Source organism: Silurus meridionalis, chromosome 23, assembly GCF_014805685.1.
Source record: "Silurus meridionalis isolate SWU-2019-XX chromosome 23, ASM1480568v1, whole genome shotgun sequence".
Taxonomy (NCBI): domain Eukaryota; kingdom Metazoa; phylum Chordata; class Actinopteri; order Siluriformes; family Siluridae; genus Silurus; species Silurus meridionalis.
Genome location: NC_060906.1, coordinates 9765916 through 9785829, shown reverse-complemented (window position 1 = coordinate 9785829; position 19914 = coordinate 9765916). Strand labels below are relative to the sequence as shown.

Here is a 19914-nt window from a genome sequence, read left to right as displayed (position 1 = left end):
ATTTATTCCTTTTTAATTCCAATTGATATTAGAGCACCTCAAGCTACCATGTTTAATACACTTGCTCTTAAATTGTATTATTATTATTATTATTATTATTATTATTATTATTATTATTAGTGAAGGCAATTCTATTGGCCCGGATAGCATTCCAAAATTGTACGAAAGTGTTAATTTTATTTTTTTTCTAAACAACTTCACTGCTCCTTAGCCTATTTTAATACCGTATTATTTTTATACGCTAAATTAGTAGAATTTGTCGGGAGCGCGCAGCGCTATGAATTCGCCAACATGGCGTCGCTTTTTTTGCGCGTCATATCCTGTCTCCGCTCTCTTTCCTTTCACCTCCACCAACGGCGACGTGATGACGTCATTCTGTAGCGGCTCACGGTGGATTTAAAAAGGTAATGGTCTTTCAGGGTGATGGTTCCCTCCGGAGTTTTCAGGTCTTTAGTGTCATAAACGATGGCATTATTGTTTGTGATCGAATATTAATTATAAAATGATATAAACACAAAGTTTTTGTAAATGTTCTGGAGTGTATAGTCGGGGTTTCAGAGTGTTAGTAAGTGTAGATTTATCTGACCTGTGGAACAACTTATGATGAATCCTGATTTGTAGCATCTCTTATTGCTTTACTGACTATTTAGACTGTATGTATACACAGACACACACACACACACACACACACACACATATTATGATATTGCAACCAACAAATTCATGTGAAGTCCAGCAAGTCTACATAACCCTGATACTACTAATGCTGTTGTTAAAGCATCTCTGGTCAGTACTATGACACACTTTTTGTTTAAGAGTCTACCAACTTCTCTATCTATCCCAGATCTATCAAATAGAGAAGTGCCCAGTTTCATCAAATGAAGCTTCCACCTCCATGCTTCACTGCGGGTGTGGTGTATAAGTGGTTTTGACACCAAACAAATCCTTTAGAATCATGGCTGTAATGTTTTCCCGTGATCTCATCACAGCTCCTTTTAATGTTGCTGTAGATATACTGACAACCAACCTAAGCTGAAGTTCTTAAAATCCGGTTTTTTTTATTTATTTTCTTTTTTTTATGATGTCACTGTGTTGATCCAGATTCCCCACTTTGTGATCAATAAGATCCTGTATAAGCTCTTTGCCTTAATTAGTCGATTAAAACCAACAAAAAAGGTGATTTTTAAATTATTTTTTTGGTTTATCACCGTCGTTTCAGTAGAGATAGGTGTGTGATAATTGAGTTTGAATGTCATTAGTAAAATCTAAGAACAGTCACATGGGACATTATTAGAGCATGTGTGCAAAACAAAATTGTTTTGTTTTTAATCTAAATTTTGAAACAATTGTAAACAAATTTTATCGGAATATTTGTCATTGATTTTTACTTGAAAAATATGTTTGCTATGTCGTGCTGCTTTTCCCTCCCCTTTCCTGTTCCCATTCTTTTTTGTTTCCCATTTTTGTTTTCCGACCCTTTCCCTACCTATTCCCTTTCTCTTTTCTCCTTCCCCTTCCTCTTTCTCCCCCTTTTTTATTTCCCTTTCATTCCACTTTCCCTTTCACTTTGCTTGTAACTGCTCTCTTTTATGTCCTTTTTCCTATCACCCCATTTCCTTTTGTCAAATCCTTCCTCATCAGAAAATGCCATTTTTAGCCATCAATATTTTCTATTTAATGTATGGAAACGTGCCTAAAACTACACCTTTCATCAACGTATTTCTGTCCAAATGTATTTCTGTTTAAATATGTTCTATTCATTACAGTCTTTATACTGAATGTTTGACAGTTTAATAATATTATTATTATATGATTGGTATTCTTGCCATTTTATGATTTCCCTTTCCATCAGACAGTGTAGATATAAGTATTACTTATTGTAGTATTGACAGCTGCTTGCTATTCGATCTACTGACATTATACTGATCGGTAAGAACAAGTGATTGTGCGTACAATAGAAATATAAACTCTGCTTATTGTGTATATTTACAGGCTTCCAGAATGAACTGGGATAATCATTTGAGTCACATGATCTCAGCAGCTGATGGCAGCGTTGCAAAAATACGAGTAAGTAGAATCAATTAGTCTGTAAATGAAGGCTGAGAGTAAAATGTTTGAGTAGTGCATGTTGGGTTTTGTGGCACTTGGCTACTAGGAGTCACTTAGCTTTAAAATTCAGATTGAAGCTATGTTTAAAGGCACATTATTAATTTCCTACAAATAAAATGAACACTTTTGCTGTGCCTTGTAAGGAGCACCTCGCTATATCCGGAAGGCTTTCCAGAGAAAGAGAAGGTAATTGTGTTTTGAATAGATTTTAAAATATATGGTTTTGTGAGTCAAACTTAACGTGGCGTCTCGGGCGTTCTGTGTGTTTCTCTTGTAGATGTGTATCCAGTCAGAGAGCTTAGTCACGCCTCAGGTTTGGAGCGTCCTGTACATCTTAGTGGTGCTGTGCAGTGGAGCGACCTGACAGCTGTACACACTCAGCTTCATAATCAGCGGCAGGTCAGAATCACACCACACACTCACTCACTGTCTTGGTGCATATCTGTGTGTCACAGAACTGCAGAACTACTCGTTAATTTATAAGAAAAAAAAAATTCAATCGAGGCAGAAATATATACTGTATATATATATATTTTTTCTTTTACCAATGAGACAAATCCACATGTCAACACAGACAGTGTCACAACAAAAAAAACAAAGATAACTGCTATTTGTCATGAAAACAAAATTATATATTTGTTTACGTAAATATTTCTTTTATGCATTTTCCTCATTTTCTTCACAACTATATACATAAATATAGGAAGCTATTTTTTTCCTTAAACTATAAACTTACAGGCCATTTATGGTTCATATAATTATTATACATTATTCATATAATGTATAATGAATATTCATATATTTGTATATCTTGCAGGCCATTTATGGCTCACAAAATTTTTGGGCGAATTGGTTCTATATACTCTGTCCATTTACTCCACATTGAAAAAATTATCATCCATCTTAGTACTTAAAGCAAAGGAAAGCTTTTCCATCACATATATATTATGTATTATGTTAATCTACTCATCCACTGTAGATTGTTCAGGTTTTATTTGGGTTTATTTATTTATTTATTTTTTACCCTGGCTGCCAAAAGGATTGACATCAGTCTATTATCTTAGAACTACTCATTTCAAAGCAGTAATTCTAATTTTAATTTTTTGGCTTAAGATGGATAGAAGACGCCATGTTCAAATCTGGCATTAGTGTCATCAATGTCAAAAAATAAATAAAAGAAACAGCCTGAGATGAGCTCTTTAAGTTGGCACACATCGCCGATCTGACCCTGAAGTGCCTGAGCTAAGGACTGGATAGTGATGTGCAACCAGTAGCTTTTATTTCATTAGAGAAATTAATAAAATATCAGGATAAAAAAGATGAATTGGGTTCATATAGACCCCAAAAAAGAACATAAGGGTTAAAGATGTACAAGAAAAAGAGAGAGAGAGGGGTACACACTTTCTTGTTGTTTTTCTTTTATCTCAAATATTATGCTACAGTGTACGGGTGTTCGATATTGACCACAAAAATCATATTGTTATTTTGGGGGGAATTTTATCGATAATGATAATTACCGTAATTTCCGGACTATTAAATGCACCCAAATATAAGCTGCACCCACTGAATTTGACAAAGATTTTTATTTTGAACATAAATACGCCGCACCTGTCTATAAGCCGCAATGTGTCTACACAAACTAATGAACTTTACACAGGCTTTAATGAAAGACAGTGTCTGTTACACGGCTTGTATCTAAACAGTAGCCTACCAAGAAAGTCATTGTTCACCGTCTTCCTCATTCCTTCACAACTATTTTTTTAGGAAGTTTATCTTTTGGCATCGTCGTGCGTTTAAAAATCACCATCGGTGAAGCTTTTCTCCCGATGCCGTGCAGCTCAGAACACAGGTGAAGTGTGTTTTTTCATGCCCGGTTGTTTTCAGCGTGACGAATGATTCGCATTTCCTGTAGACAGTCCGAGTGAGCGGCAGGTCAAACGTCAGAGGAACCGCATCCATATTTATGATGTGGTGCGGCCTGATTCAGTGGGAGCGCATCTGATTTAATATAAAGAGTTTCATTGGTTCACCTGAACCCGTTCAGCAATTTCATTGGTCTAATTTTATTGGGTTCAGTTTTTTGGCTTGAAGCTTTTAAGAGTGGGGAAAAAAGTAGCGGCTTATAGTCCGGAAAATACGGTAGACAATATTTTGCTTTTTGCAAGTGTTTTACTTTAAAGACTCCCATAGTGACTCCTGAAATATTCTCTATATTCTGTGTGGTGGCCCGTTCATAACAGTGCCTGAGATTAATCTTTTCCAATAAATGTCAAATCGCATGGCAGTAAAACAACACACACACACACACACACACACACACACACACACACATATATATATATATATATATATATATATATATATATATATGTGTATATATATACACACACACAGTGGAACCCGGTTATGTCGATGTCCTAGGGGACGCCAAAAAGCATCGAGATAAACGAAAATCAAAATGGCGGCAATATATTAACGTGCTTGAAATTTCTTTATGTACATGATGTGCGTTAATAAATGAGAATGTGCATGCACTTGTTTTTGAAGGTTTTGTTTTTGAAGGATTTGTTTGATGAAGGCATGTTATAAAAATACATACAGTACATGTTTATCTGTCAGGAATCCACCTGCCACGCCCCCTTCAGCGTGTCAGGTGCTTTCTCGGCCGCTTTCTCTGAAGCTCCCGGCTTCAATCGCGCACATATGGTGCTCGTTTAGCATCATCACCAGCTCCTATTTAAACTTCCACACTCTTACCGTCCGTTATTGTTGGTATATGTTGGTTCACGGCGGTCGTTGTTATCGCGCATGCGTATCCCGGTACGTGCCTTCCCACCGGCACTCTCTCAACGGCTGCTCTTTTCTTCCCAAAGCACATCGCGGATTCCCCCCGATCCTGCCGGTGTTCATTCTATGATTTTGCTGGTCATCCCATGTTCTGCGCCGCCAAGCGCGGCTTTCGCCTCCCGTTCATCGCATAACATTTAACAACAAAAGGCATATGTGCACTAACTAACAGCAGAGATTCACCAGTATACAATACAACACCTGTAGCAGCTGTAAGACTTGATTTTTCCGCCACTTCCGCGAGTTCTTCTGCGGCTGCACCGAGATAACCGACGTTAAATGGCAAATTTTTCCCCCCTTGTGCTCGAGATATTAGGGTTCGGCGACATAAAAAGTCGACATAACCGATAAAAATGCTTAGAAAAAGAATTTGGCGGTTCCACTTCAAAAACGTCGACTTAATAGGGTTGTCGAGGTAACCGAGGGCGAGATAACCGGGTTCCACTGTATATGTGTGTGTATATATATATATATATATATATATATATATATATATATATATATATATATATATATATATATATGTATATATATATATATATATATATATATATATATATATATATATATATATATATATATATATATATATATATATATATATAATATATATTTCAGACACCCCTGATACAGTGTCATAAAACTACTGATTTTAATCCTAACAGTTTCTAGCTGACTTTTTTCTTCTTCTTTCTTTTTCTTCTTTGTTGCAAAAGCTGGTCATCCGTCTCCACACCCTTCTGTCCCATACATCTGCCTCTTTTACAACAACCACCTGCATGTCTTCCTTCACCATATCCATAAACCTCCTCGTCAGCCTTCCTGTTTTCCTCGTTCCTGGTGGCTCCATCCTCATCATTTACCTACTGATATACCCCATGTCCCTCCTCTGCAAATGTCCAAACCATCTCAATCTTGGTCGTGCCTCTCGATGAGGGCGCATCTAGCGGACACTCTCTCTTTAATATATCGCTGTTATTCATATTCAGACGATTGAGTCCTTGACGCAGAGCCTGCGGTCAGTGGAGAGAGAACGAGATGCTCAACAAAGGGCAATACAGATGCTGCAAGGTGCGCTTTTAAACTTCACAGATTTCCAGATTTACTCGCTTCCTCTTGCATTGCTGCTTTTTATAAGTCTGTACATTTTTATTCAAACTCATGAAATGAGTCCAAAAACACATACACACAGAGCACATCAGTCAGATTTTGCGTCACTTTCCAGAGGAGGTGAGGAGGCTTCGGGAGAGACTGGAGGACCGGGACAAGGAGAGAGAATGCAAACAGGACTTTGAAAGAGAAAAAGCCCCTGCTGTAGAGACACGTCTGGAGCAATGGAAAAGAGACGTGGGACGCGAGTTGAGTACCCTGAGAGGACACATCGACAGGGCCACGTCTCTAGGCAACCGGGAGGAAAGGTCAGTCACACTGGACGAGAGCATGAGAAATTCTTATGGCTGTTTTTTTAGGCTGTAATGGAATATAATATTAAGTGGTGTGTGCGTGTGCGTGTGTGTGTGTGTGTGTGTGTGTGTGTGTGTGTGTGTTTGGGCTTTAGTTTCAGCTCTAAACTATGCAGAGAGGAAGTGGAACAACTCAGAAGAGAGGTGGATCTGCTCAGATGCAAGCTGAGTGAGTGTCGATCAGACATTCTCAATATATTTTATGTGCAGTGTGTATACCTCAAATATTTCTATTTTTCAGTTTAATTGGTATGGCTCATAATTGTAGGTATGAATCGATTGTATTTACTGATCAACCAAAATGTCTTTTGGAATGAAGATTGTGTAATGTGACGGATATGGGGGTGTGTGTGTGTGTGTGTGTGTGTGTGTGTGTGTGTCGTAAGTGAGGTATGAAGAAAACATGTACCAACAGCAGTCTGAAACAAGAGAAACGAAGAGGCAGTACGAGCACAGCTGTAAGGTACTGACACAGAAGCATACTTTTTAAACAAAAGTAATCACCATTGAACCGATATTCCGAACTGAAAATGACTTTTGCGCAAAATAAATGCATATACAATACATCCGGAAGGTTTTTACAGCGCTTCACTTTATCCACTTTATGTTACAGCCTTGTTCTAAAATGGATTAAATTCATTATTTTCCGCAAAATGCTACAAACAAAACCCTATAATGGCAATGTGAAAGAAGTTTGCTTGAAATTTGCCACCACCGTGCTTCACTGTAGGGACAGTATTGGCCAAGTGATAAATGGTGCCTGTTTTCGTCCAGACATAAAGGCATTCAGGCAAAGAGTTCAATCTTTGTTTCTTAAAGTCTGAGAGTCCTTCAGGTGCCTTTAGGGAAACTCCGGGTGGGTTGTCATGTGCCTTTTACTGAGGAGTGGCTTCCGTCTGGCCACTCTACCATACAGACCTGATTGATGGAGTGCTGCAGAGATGGCTGTTCTTCTGGAAGGTTCTCCTCTCTCCACAGAGAAACGCTGGAGCGCTTTCTTTTGGTCTTCATTGCTTGGTTTTTCCAAAATGTGGAAAAAGTGAATCATTCCCGGATGCACTGTAACATCACATGCATCAAAGACACGATTCTGTTCGCATGCCAAGTAAAACGTAAACGCTGTAGTAACTGTCACTGGACATATTTCGTTCATCAACTAAGCACTGTGAATCACTGCATGAATAATAAGATGTTGGAATTCTGATCGGTAGTCTGTGAATCCCAGCACAACAAGGAAAAATCCACCCCAAACAATTTACATACATAATGCGCACACAAGTAATCTTTTTGTAGCTGCGACATCTCTATCACAATCTTCTTCTTCTTTTTACAGACCCTGGAAACAGTCACCGACTCTTACCGCACTCACGACTTTGAACTTTCCAGGATCATCTCGCAGTACAAGCACACACAGCAAGACGTGAGGGATCTCAGGTACGCATGCGCAGCGGTGCTCAGTAACAAAGTAAATCATTTACTGTAATTTGTTGCTGTACTTAAGTAACTTTATCGCGTATCTGTAGTTTACTAAAGTGTTTCCATTTGGGGAGACTTTTACTTTTAACTTCACTACATTTCAAATTAAAATATCGTACTCAGGGTCGAGCGCGCGCTCTGTTACGAACTTGTTCTGATTGGCGCTTGGTGGTTTTACTTATCACCAACATACAGTTCAGCATCAGTTCAACAGCAAGCAGAACATTTAAAGAGAAATAAATGATGGAAAAAAAGTCCAGACTCGAACTCGCCACAACAACAGTGTCCTCATTTGCAAGATTTTTTTTAAACAGTTGAAAAGAAGGTTTTGGACTCATGATAATTTGAATAGATATCAGTGTTTGAGTCATTAATATCATTCTATCAATAAATCAGTGTGCTGAAAGCAACATTAGAGTCTTTAAACATAAACTGAGTTGATTAAGAGTCTGGTGACAAAAATGATAATAGGAACATTATAGAAATAATAATTCATAGTACTTTGGATACTTAAGTACATTTGAAGGCAAATATTATTGTACTTTTACTCAAGGGAATGTTTAAAGGGAGCATTTTTACTTTTCTTGGAGTAATATTTTACCTCTTGTATCTCTACTTTAACTCAAGTACATGGTTTGTGTATTCCGTCCACCACTGCATATGCAAGTTTTTATTTAACTTTTTTTTTACTGAATTTGCATATTCTAGCTTGTAAATAGACTAGCCGGAGTAAACGGATGTTTCTTCAACATTAAATAACGTTACTATCCTAGAACATTCGACTACAATTATATAGGAGATCCAGATATTCAGAGTTGACTGGAATGTAACTTATACTCGACTTGAGCTTGAGAGATCCTTCTCGAGACTTGCGTTTTTATTAACACTAACACTGTTTTTAATGCTTTTATCATTTATTCACCAATCACTGTATTAGAAATCACATAGTAATACATGGTAGGGCCTGTCATTGCAGCCTCCAAACAGCCTCCGCTCTCCCATGGATTGTATTAGAAACTTCCCTTGAGATTCTGGTCTATTTAACATGATTGCAACACATAATTGCTGCAGATTTGTTTGCTGCACGTTCATGCAGCGAATGCTTTGTCCCCCAAGGGGCTCTGTCACATTCTGTTCTGGTGACTGAGGAGGATTTCGAAGTAGCCTGAACTCAGTATCAGTTCCTGGAGAGTGCTTTTAATGGAATTGTGTCCATTATAAGATGGAAATGTGTGTGCCAAGTAACCATTCTCCACACTATTAATTGGCCTCTACCAGCCTGAACCACAGATTCATCTGTTGCCTAGTTGTGACTTCAGCATCTGCTTTTTTGCAGCAGAAATTAAGCTTAGAGCAGATGACGTTTGACTGATCTCTAAATATCCAGTGTCCATGAATCCGTATCTACTGTAGCTTCTCGTGGCTGGCCGAAATGGAACCCCATGTTGGTTCCTGTTGTTGAAGCCCATCCATCTCGAGGTTGGATATGTTGAGATGCTTTTCCTCACCACGGTTATCAAGAGTGATGATTTGAGTTACCATAGCTTAATTGACTCCAATCTGACTATTCTGTTCTGACGTCTCATCTCAACAAGCTGCCGCACACTTGGATGTTTTAGGTTTTTAGACATTTCTTTGCCAAATCTTATGATCGTTAACACGGTCAATGAGTCAATGAGATCATATTTTGTCTCATTCTGATGTTTGATAGATCATAACTGAAGTTCTTGCCCTGTATGTACCTACTTTTGTGACTATTATATGATAGGTTGGTTGAATTATTGAATTAATGACTTATGAATGAATCAATGAATGAATCGCATGACTTATACTAGAATAACAGTTATTGTGTGCTTAAATACTTTCCCTGTACCCTCTGATTATTGGTGCGTGTGCGTGTGTGTGCGTGTGCGTGTGTGTGCGTGTGTGTGTGTGTGTGTGTGTTTTAGACTTACAGTTTCTGGATTGAAGGACGAAGTGAGAGGCCTAATTCTGAGAGACGGATTCGACACACCTGCAGAATTGCCACGGAAGTCAAGTAACAAACACACACCTGTATACTTTTGTGTCTCCTCCCTGTCCTTTTCTTGTTTTCTGTCTTCATTTTTACCTTCTGTCTTCTTTCCCAAGATGCTTTGGAGGCAGCGGTTGCTGTGGAGATGAGTCCCCGGAGTCGGTTGCTGTCAGATTCGGATGATGATTTGAGCCCCACCCCCAGTCTTGGAGATGTTAGCTCCGATGACCAAGACGTATCCTGGCTGGGGGAATCAGGTTGAACACTGCACATACAACCACACCTTTTTTATGCTTACAGGTTTATTATACAGGACACAGACATAATATTAGTCTTTTGGGTGTGTGAGTTGATTTATAACATCTAGAAAAAAATCCCACACACAGAGATCAAGACACTGAAGCCAAAAACATCGTAGCTAGATTTGAAGTGCTAAGGACATAATAAGGACATAATACAGTGTTAATCTGATGTAAGTGTTATTTAATTTGGAATGCACAGTGTATATACACTAGAGGTCAACCGACCGATCCGAGAGGATTTTACCGATCGCATTTGACGATAACCAATTTATCATTCAATAGTTTTTGAAACAGATGCTAGATAAAAATCAAACACTCCATGTAATATAATACAAAACTTTATTTAAAAACTAAAACCAAATCCTGGAATTTTATTTGATTAAAATATGAATATATTACCGTATTTTTCAGGCTATAAGCCGCTACTTTTTTCCTACGTTTTGAACCCCGCAGCTTAAACAACGAAGCGGCTTATTTATGAATTTTTCCTGGGTTTTTCCCTGTTTCACAAACTTCAAGCCAAAAAACTGAGCGACATAACCTTAGACCAATGAAATTTCCGAACGGAAACCAAAAACGCACCTCACCTGTGTTCTGAGCTGCACGGCATCGGGAGAAAAAAACTTTTTTTTTTAAACGCACGACGATGCCAAAAGATAAACTCCCGAGAGAAATAGTTGTGAAAGGAAGGAGGAAGACAGTGAACAATTACTTGGTAGACTACTGTTTAGATACAAGCCGTTGTAACGCTTTGAGTCTGGCTCATGGGATAGCTCGTTAACTCCAGTTGCAAGAGAAATCATATAAGCACAGACAGGTTTCCGAAACTCGTGCTTTTTTTATTTTTCTTGGCAACAGCGTTACGGTTTAGTCAAAGAAACTTAGAAATGAGCATCAGAAAATAATAAGGACATATTCCTCGGTCTTGTACACATGCAGTAATACCAGAAAAATGCAGCGGCAGGCTATTCCCAAAATACCGCTCTGCTCTTAAAGGAGCCACAACATATTTCACCTGTGTAACAGACACTGTCTTTCATTAAAGCCTGTGTAAAGTTCATTAGTTTCAGTGTAGACAGGCTTATAGACAGGTGCGGCTTATTTATGTTTAAAATAAAAATATTTGTAAAATTCAGTGGGTGCAGCTTATATATGGGTGCGCTTTATAGTCCGGAAATTACGGTAATTATATTAATAAATACTTAGGAAAATAAGAGACATGCATTAAAACTAAAACAAAAAGTAATACTCTAAATAAATACAACAGTTACATCCAGAATGAAGAAAAAACAAAAATCAACAGCACTTGGAGTCAGTGCTTCACCTCTAGAGGCCGCTCTCGTATTGTGTAACAACCCGGAAAAACTATCGGTATGGATTTTTGCCGATAGTTTCAGCAATCAAGTATCAGGTGCCGATTAATCAGCAAAACCTATGAATCGGCTGACCTCAAGTATACACACAGCCACACACACTCATACACAAGCTTTTTTTTTTTATTGAATTGTTACATACCTAAGTGCATAGTTGGTATATTTCTTAATAATCCAGATTTAACCAATGTGTGTGCACACTGCAAAATTAGCATGTGAAGTAATCCTAAATAATAGTCAAATCTATCTAGAACATCATATATACTGAACCAAAAATCGATATCTGGACATACTCACTCCAAACTTGTTTTCTCATTCTATTGACATATCATTCTGCAGATAAATGCTTAAAAAACAAAGATGATCTGCCAATAGACCTACAGGTGCATTTAAATAAATTAGAATATCATTAAAAGGTTTATTTATTTTAGTAATTTAATACAAAAAGGGAAACTCATATATTATATAGATTCATCACACACAGACTGATATATTTCAAGTGTTTATTTCTTTTAATTTTGATGATTATGGCTTACAGCTAATGAAAACCAAAAATTCAGTATCTCAGAAAAATATTGTGAAAAGGTTCAATATTGGAGACTCGTGGTGTTTTACTATAATCAGGTAATTAAATCCAAACACCTGTAAAGGTTTGCTGAGCCTTTAAATGGTGTCTCAGTCTGGTTCAGGCTCCACAATCATGGGGGAAGACTGCAGACTTGAAAGTTTGTCAGAAGCAGAGGTGGGAAGTAACGAAGTACAAATACTTCGTTACTATACTTAAGTAGATTTTTTTTCGGTATCAGTACTTTACTCCACTATTTATTTTTCAGACAATTTTTTTACTTTTACTCATTACATTTTTACACAAATATCTGTACTTTTTACTTCTTACATTTTCAAAACCGGCTCGTTACTTTAGTTTCAAATCAAACACCAAAATCCGCCATGATTCTCACAATTTACCCTCTGGGTGCCGTTTTGTGGGTTTTTCCCTCATAATGGCGACACAAACTTAAATTACTTTCTTTAATGATCGTACAGATAAAAACAATACATCATTTAAATCTGTAAAATGTCTATAATTTTATATACAGTGAGGAAAATAAGTATTTAAACACCCTGCTATTTTGCAAGTTCTCCCACTTAGAAATCATGGAGGGGTCTGAAATTGTCATCGTAGGTGCATGTTTATTGTGAGAGACATAAAAAAAATCCAGAAATCACAATGTATGATTTTTTAACTATTTATTTGTATGATACAGCTGCAAATAAGTATTTGAACACCTGAGAAAGTCAATGTTAATATTTGGTACAGTAGCCTTTGTTTGCAATTACAGAGGTCAAACATTTCCTGTAGTTTTTCACCAGGTTGGCACACACTGCAGGAGGTATTTTAGCCCACTCCTCCACACAGATCTTCTCTAGATCAGTCAGGTTTCTGGCCTGTTGCTGAGAAACACGGAGTTTGAGCTCCCTCCAAAGATTCTCTATTGGGTTTAGGTCTGGAGACTGGCTAGGCCATCCCAGAACCTTGATATGCTTCTTACAGAGCCACTCCTTGGTTATCCTGGCTGTGTGCTTCGGGTCATTGTCATGTTGGAAGACCCAGCCTCGACCCATCTTCAATGCTCTAACTGAGGGAAGGAGGTTGTTCCCCAAAATCTCGCAATACATGGCCCCGGTCATCCTTTCCTTAATACAGTGCAGTCGCCCTGTCCCATGTGCAGAAAAACACCCCCAAAGCATGATGCTACCACCCCCATGTTTCACAGTAGGGATGGTGTTCTTGGGATGGTACTCATCATTCTTCTTCCTCCAAACACGTTTAGTGGAATAATGACCCAAAAGTTCTATTTTGGTCTCATCTGATCACATGACTTTCTCCCATGACTCCTCTGGACCATCCTAATGGTCATTGGCAAAAGTAAGACGTGCCTGGACATGTGCTGGTTTAAGCAGGGGAACCTTCTGTGCCATGCATGATTTCAAACCATGACGTCTTAGTGTATTACCAACAGTAACCTTGGAAACGGTGGTCCCAGCTCTTTTCAGGTCATTGACCAGCTCCTCCCGTGTAGTTCTGGGCTGATTTCTCACCTTCCTTAGGATCATTGAGACCCCACGAGGTGAGATTTTTGCATGGAGCCCCAGTCCGAGGGAGATTGACAGTCATGTTTAGCTTCTTCCATTTTCTAATGATTGCTCCAACAGTGGACCTTTTTTCACCAAGCTGCTTGGCAATTTCCCCGTAGCCCTTTCCAGCCTTGTGGAGGTGTACAATTTTGTCTCTAGTGTCTTTGGACAGCTCTTTGGTCTTGGCCATGTTAGTAGTTGGATTCTTACTGATTGTATGGGGTGGACAGGTGTCTTTATGCAGCTAACGACCTCAAACAGGTGCATCTAATTTAGGATAATAAATGTAGTGGAGGTGGACATTTTAAAGGCAGACTAACAGGTCTTTGAGGGTCAAAATTCTAGCTGATAGACAGGTGTTCAAATACTTATTTGCAGCTGTATCATACAAATAAATAGTTAAAAAAAATCATACATTGTGATTTCTGGATTTTTTTTTAGATTATGTCTCTCACAGTGGACATGCACCTACGATGACAATTTCAGACCCCTCCATGATTTCTAAGTGGGAGAACTTGCAAAATAGCAAGATGTTCAAATACTTATTTTCCTCACTGTATATAAGCTTCCTGACTTGACTTGAAGAGGTGCATTTTCTCCGGTATCACCTCATTAACTGTCCGTGTGGAAACATAGCAAAGGCTCTAAATGATGTCCAAACGTCTCTGCACTGATATAGCCTTTATATTTGATCACTGTACATATGCTTACATATATATCACATGCTGTAAATATGATACATGTTTAACACCTCCAAGCTGCCAGTTTTGGGCACCTGAGCAAGCCCTTAACTCACTACTGCTCATTTAGTAAATGAGATCATTAAGAGTCGCTCGGGATAAACACTTCCAACAGGAAGTGGCTATATCTCGCTATCTTTGTCTCTATTTTCTATCTAATTGTCTCTGTGTCTCTTTTAGTAAATGTCTCTGTCTCACTGTATATGTCTCTCTCTTGCTGTCTCTCTATTTGTTTCTCACTCTTTCTAAAGCTGTGTCTGTGTCTCTTTGTCTCTGTCTTTCCTGCTTATTTAAATGTCTAACAAAGTTTTGAGTTTTGAAGTAATGCCATTAGTGATCTATAATGAAAGACTTCCCTGGTTCGATTCTTACCTCTAGTTTCATATTGAACATTATAAGAAGTTTTTAAAAAGAGAACAATGAAAGATCATTAAAATTGGTTGCTGGCAAATCATGGTATATCAGTGGTGCAGGTGTTGGAGATGTGGTTCTTGTACCTAAATCACTTCTCATAGACTTCGAGTTACTGAGAGAATGTACAGGAAGGAGAAGTTTTGACCCTCTACCATCATGATCTAAGAGAAAACACTGGTCTCCTAACTATAGAAAAGCCAAGAGTCCAATAAGCAAAGGCTTGTTTGCCTCTCCTGTGTTGGCGTAATGGTCAGTGAAGTGGTCGCTGCTATTTGACTCACCCGGTTCGATTCCTACCCCTTAGCTTTCCTTTAAATTGTTTAAAAAGTTTTTTAAAAGAACCAAAAAAGGTCCTAAAAATCAGGTTCTTGCAGGAGATCCTGTGGCTCAATTGGAAGAGCTTTACCTCTGGTTTGACAGGTTGCCGGTTCAAACCCCGGCCAGGGCTCAAAGTTAAGAGTGTGGAAGGTTCCGGTGGCCGTAGTAAGGAAGGTGTCAGAAATGGCTGCGTGGAAGGTTGGATGTAGTTTCGGAGGGCGTATCCTGAAGCAGGGGGGCAATATCCGGGCATCTGCCCCCCCGGCGTCTGAGAAGCTGAAAACAGGGGGTTATGAAGCAAAAACGTCCAAAAAAGTATCGACTTAGTTTTGCATATAGGGAAAAATTCTGCCAAAAACCTATCACCCTCACTTTTTCTGAGGCTGTGAAGCAGCCAGTATTTGCAGCCTTTGTTCACAGTCACCCACTCCATTGCTCACCAGACACTACTTTCCACACAGCTTACCCAGTGTGAGGACAAGCCAGATTCAAACCAGCAACCTCTGAACTCAGAGGCAAGGCTTTTATCACAAAGCCATCAAGTCCCACAACACACCGTCTTTTTTTGGGGGGTTTATCGTTTGTTTCATGCTTCAAAGCAAGAAATTCAGACCAGACAGAAACACAGAAAGCAGGATTCGAACCCTGAACCCCAACAGCGAAATACCAGTCTTAACCGACTGAACCATCGGAAAGGACCAGGTTCGATAATTGTTTAAAGCAGGTCTATCTTTTCTTTCAAACCATCAACACAAGAATATAATGCTAAAGACAGACATAGGAAGCAAACCCATGACTAGCAGGGACAAAGCAGGATTCGAACCCTGATTCACACCATTAGCAAGGCACCAGCATTAACCCACTGAACCATCAGGAAGGACAAGCTGGGAAGCTTGTTAAGAGCAGGTCTATCTTTCTTTTTAACCCATCAAAACAAGAATATGAAGATGTAGGAATCAGGAATTTAACCTACCTCATGACTAGCAGACAGAAAGCCAGGTTTGAACCCTGACCACCAACATTAGCAAAGTACCAGCCTTAACCCACTAAGCCATCAGAAAAAACAGGATGGGAAGCTTGATTAGAGCAGGTCTATCATTCTTTTCAAACCATCAACACAAGAATTTAACAGTAAAGAAAGATGTAGGAAGCAAATACAGATGTAAGTAGTACAAGTTGAACCTACATTGTAAATAACAGGAAGAAAGCAGGATTCGAACCAAGATCCCCACCACCAGCGAGATACCAACCTTAACCCACTGAACCATTGGTGAGGACAGGCTGGGAAGCTTATTTAGAGCAGGTCTATCTTTCTTTTCAACCCATTAAAAACAAAAATATATCGCTAAAGAAAGATGTAGGTGAATCCTGATCGTGACTGGCACCCAGAAAGCAGGATTCGAACCTTGAACCCCACCAAAAGCAAGAAACCTGATTTAACCCACCAAACCGTCAGGGAAGACATGCCAGGAAGGTTGTTTAGAGAAGGTCTATCTACCTTTAAACCATCAACACAAGAATATAAAGCTAAAGAAAGATTTAGGAAGCAGGAACATAACCTACATCGCAACTAGCAGGCAGAAAGCAGGATTCAAACCCTGATCCTCACCATCAGTGAGGCACCAGCCTTAACCCACTGAACCATGGAAGAGATCAGACTAGGATGCATGTTTAGATGAGGCACAAGCCTTAAACCACTGAGCGACCACTGCTGAAAAGCATGTGTGCTTTTTGGAGGGTTCATACTTTGTTTCATGCCAGCGCGAAGGCATGTAAGACTGGCTTTGAAAACTTATCACCAGTGTGGACTATATTAAGGACCATGTTCAGGCACAAGCCTTAACCCACTGAGCTACCACAGAAGTGCCTTTTTTTTTGGTGGAGTTATCTTTCATTAAAGACCAGGAAATCAAGAAATTAATCCAACACAGAAAGGACAGAATTGAAATGTCTTCAGAGGGGACAAGGTCCAGAAGTTTTATTTACCAACACAGCAACCAGCTCGACCAGGAATCAAACTCTCAAACTCATCCTTGTGGGGATACTGACATTAACCCACTAGGCTATCACATCCATCCATCCATCCTTTCTTTCTTTTTTTCTTTCTTTCTTTCTTTCGAGGTCCAGTTAACACCTAAAACAGGTAGCAGTAATAACTACTTTTTACTTAAGTACGTCAGAGCCAAAACTTCTTTACTTTCACTTTAAAAAAAAAAAAAGTGTAATCAGTACTTCAACTTTTACCCGAGTATTTTAAAACATGAGTATCTGTACTTCCACTTAAGTAAAGGATGTGTGTACTTTTGCCACCTCTGTCCAGAAGACGATCATTGACACCCTGCACATAGAGGGTAAGATACAAAAGATAATCGCTAAAGAAGCTGCTGTTCACAGAGTGCTGTACATTAATGGAAAGTTGAATGGAAGGAAAAAATGTGGTAAAAAAAAGGTGAAATGAAGCCCATTCAAGAATTTGGGGGAAATTCACAAAGAGTGGACTGCAGCTGGAGTCAGTGCTTCAAGAGCCACCACACATAGACGTATCCATGAGATACAACTGACGCATTCCTTGTGTCAAGCCACTCTTGAACCAGAGACAACGTCAAAGGTGTCTTACCGGGGAACAGGGCAAAAAGCACTGGACTGTTGCTCAGTGGGCCAAAGTCATCTTTTCAGATGAAAGGAAAGAAAACTTTGCATTTCATTTGGAAATCAGGGTCCCAGAGTCTGGAGGACGAGAGGAGAGCAGAAATTCCAAATTGCTTCAGGTCCATTGTAAAGTTTGCACAGTCAGTAGTGGTTTTGAGGGTCATGTCATCTGCTGGTGTTGGTCCACTATGTTTTATCAAGTCCAAGGTCAGCACAGCCGTCTACCAGGAAGTTTTAGAGCGCTTTATGCTTCCCTCTGCTGACCAGCTTTATGGAGATGCTGATTTAATTTTTCAGCAGGATTTGACACCTGCCCACACTGACAAAAGCACCAAAAGTTGGTTAAATGACCATGGTGTTGGTGTGGTGACTGGCCAGCAAACTCACCAAAGCTGAACCCCAAAGAAAATCTATAGGATATTATAAAGAGAAAAAAAAACTAGAAACAAGAGACCAAAAAAATGCAAATGAGCTGTAGGCCACTGTCAAAGAAACCTGGGCTTCCATACCACAGACTGATCACCTCCATGCCACGCTGATTTGAGGCAGTATTTAAAGCAAAAGGACCCCCTACCAAGTAATGAGTACATATACAGTAAATGAACATACTTTCCTGAAGGCCAACAATTTACTAAAAAGTTTTTTTTTCTTCTTATGATGTATTAACATTTTTTGAGATAGTGAATTGGTGGGTTTTTGCTAATTGTGAGCCAAAATCATCACAATTAAAAGAAATAAACACGTGAAATATATCAGTCTGTGTGATGAATCTATATAATATACGAGTTTCACTTTTGCATTGAATTACTAAAATAATAAACTTTTTAGGGATATTCTATTTTATTGAGATGTGCCTGTAGTTTAAGCTTAGATTACAAATGTCAAGGAATAGGTTCAATAAGCATATAGTTAATTTATTGTAATCTGTCCATTTGCACATCACACACACACGCTAATGTTTTGTGATTCTGGTTTGAGGTGGTGTAGTGCAGGGAGACAGAGAAAGAGAATTCTATATTTGCTTATCTTCTGAACTGTTATATTTGTGATGGGAATGAGAATCCTATACTGGTCGTTCACAAGTGGAGCAAACACACACACAAAAGTTCATACATACTTGACCAGCCATAAAGATGTCATTACTATATGACTGCCCTGTTTGGATTTATAATAACAAGCAAAGACTCAGGCTGCAGGTAAAAAAAAAAAAACACATTTGCTTTCTGTACTTACAACCTGCACTGAGATTCATACAGCAAACTTGAGCAGAATGAAATTGTTGTTCTAGTGATTTATTTATTTAATGAAGAGACATTCATATTGTAATACTGGATGGAGTCTCCATTGCTGATGCTTTGTAACAGTTAGAGGCAATCTGAATTTTTTTACTTGGGAAAAGTGTTGGAGGACTTTAAGGAATTTCTTAATCTTTAGAAAATAATTTTGCTATGTTCTTATATAGGAAAATAATAGGATGTTTTAACATTCTATTCATTACTCGTTCTAAACTTTAATGACCTCCTTCTATGATCACTTCAATCTTCGTTAAATCCACTTGGTTGTTCCACTCTGCATTTAGCCCCGCAACTGAAAAGCCAGCAACGGGTTTCACATTCGAGCCTGACAGGAAGTGACCTCAGCGACCCTGCGAGTGAATTTGGAAGCACCCGTGTTGACCTAGACAGCCGAAGGGGAGGAGCTTCAGACAGTTCTCCAGATCTCAGTCTCTGTGACCTTTGACAACAGAAAACAATGATTGCTGGTGCAAGTATGATCTGCTGTTTGGACAGGCAAAGCTAATAATACTGTAATACCTTGTTTTGAAGAAATGCACAGAATATTGCATACATTTATTGCACACAATTATACGTTTTTTCTGGATTGTAGATGTGGCCGCTTCTAGATTATTCTGACTATTGCAAAACAATGAGTGTTGTGTGGTGAAGCATCACTTGGCCATGACTCACCACTACCAGACAGCAGAGGCGTATGTAACTCCAGTTACAGTCTTCATCCGGCACATTTCATGTTGTTTTCAGGAGCAAATTATCTCAGAACTATTAGAGACCCAGT

The 19914-nt window shown here is 38.8% G+C and overlaps 1 protein-coding gene across 1 annotated transcript; it reads left to right on the top strand.

The window, feature by feature from the left end:
* Positions 1–312: 312 nt before the first annotated feature.
* Positions 313–19727, top strand: LOC124376540. Its single transcript, XM_046835682.1, has 12 exons — positions 313–404; positions 1993–2067; positions 2253–2295; positions 2387–2508; positions 5946–6027; positions 6182–6374; positions 6515–6588; positions 6806–6882; positions 7753–7853; positions 9845–9933; positions 10026–10166; positions 19421–19727. The coding sequence occupies exons 2-12, from the start codon at positions 2002–2004 to the stop codon at positions 19579–19581; spliced, it is 1149 nt and encodes a 382-aa protein (XP_046691638.1). The 5' UTR covers positions 313–404; positions 1993–2001; the 3' UTR covers positions 19582–19727.
* The last annotated feature ends 187 nt before the right edge of the window (positions 19728–19914 follow it).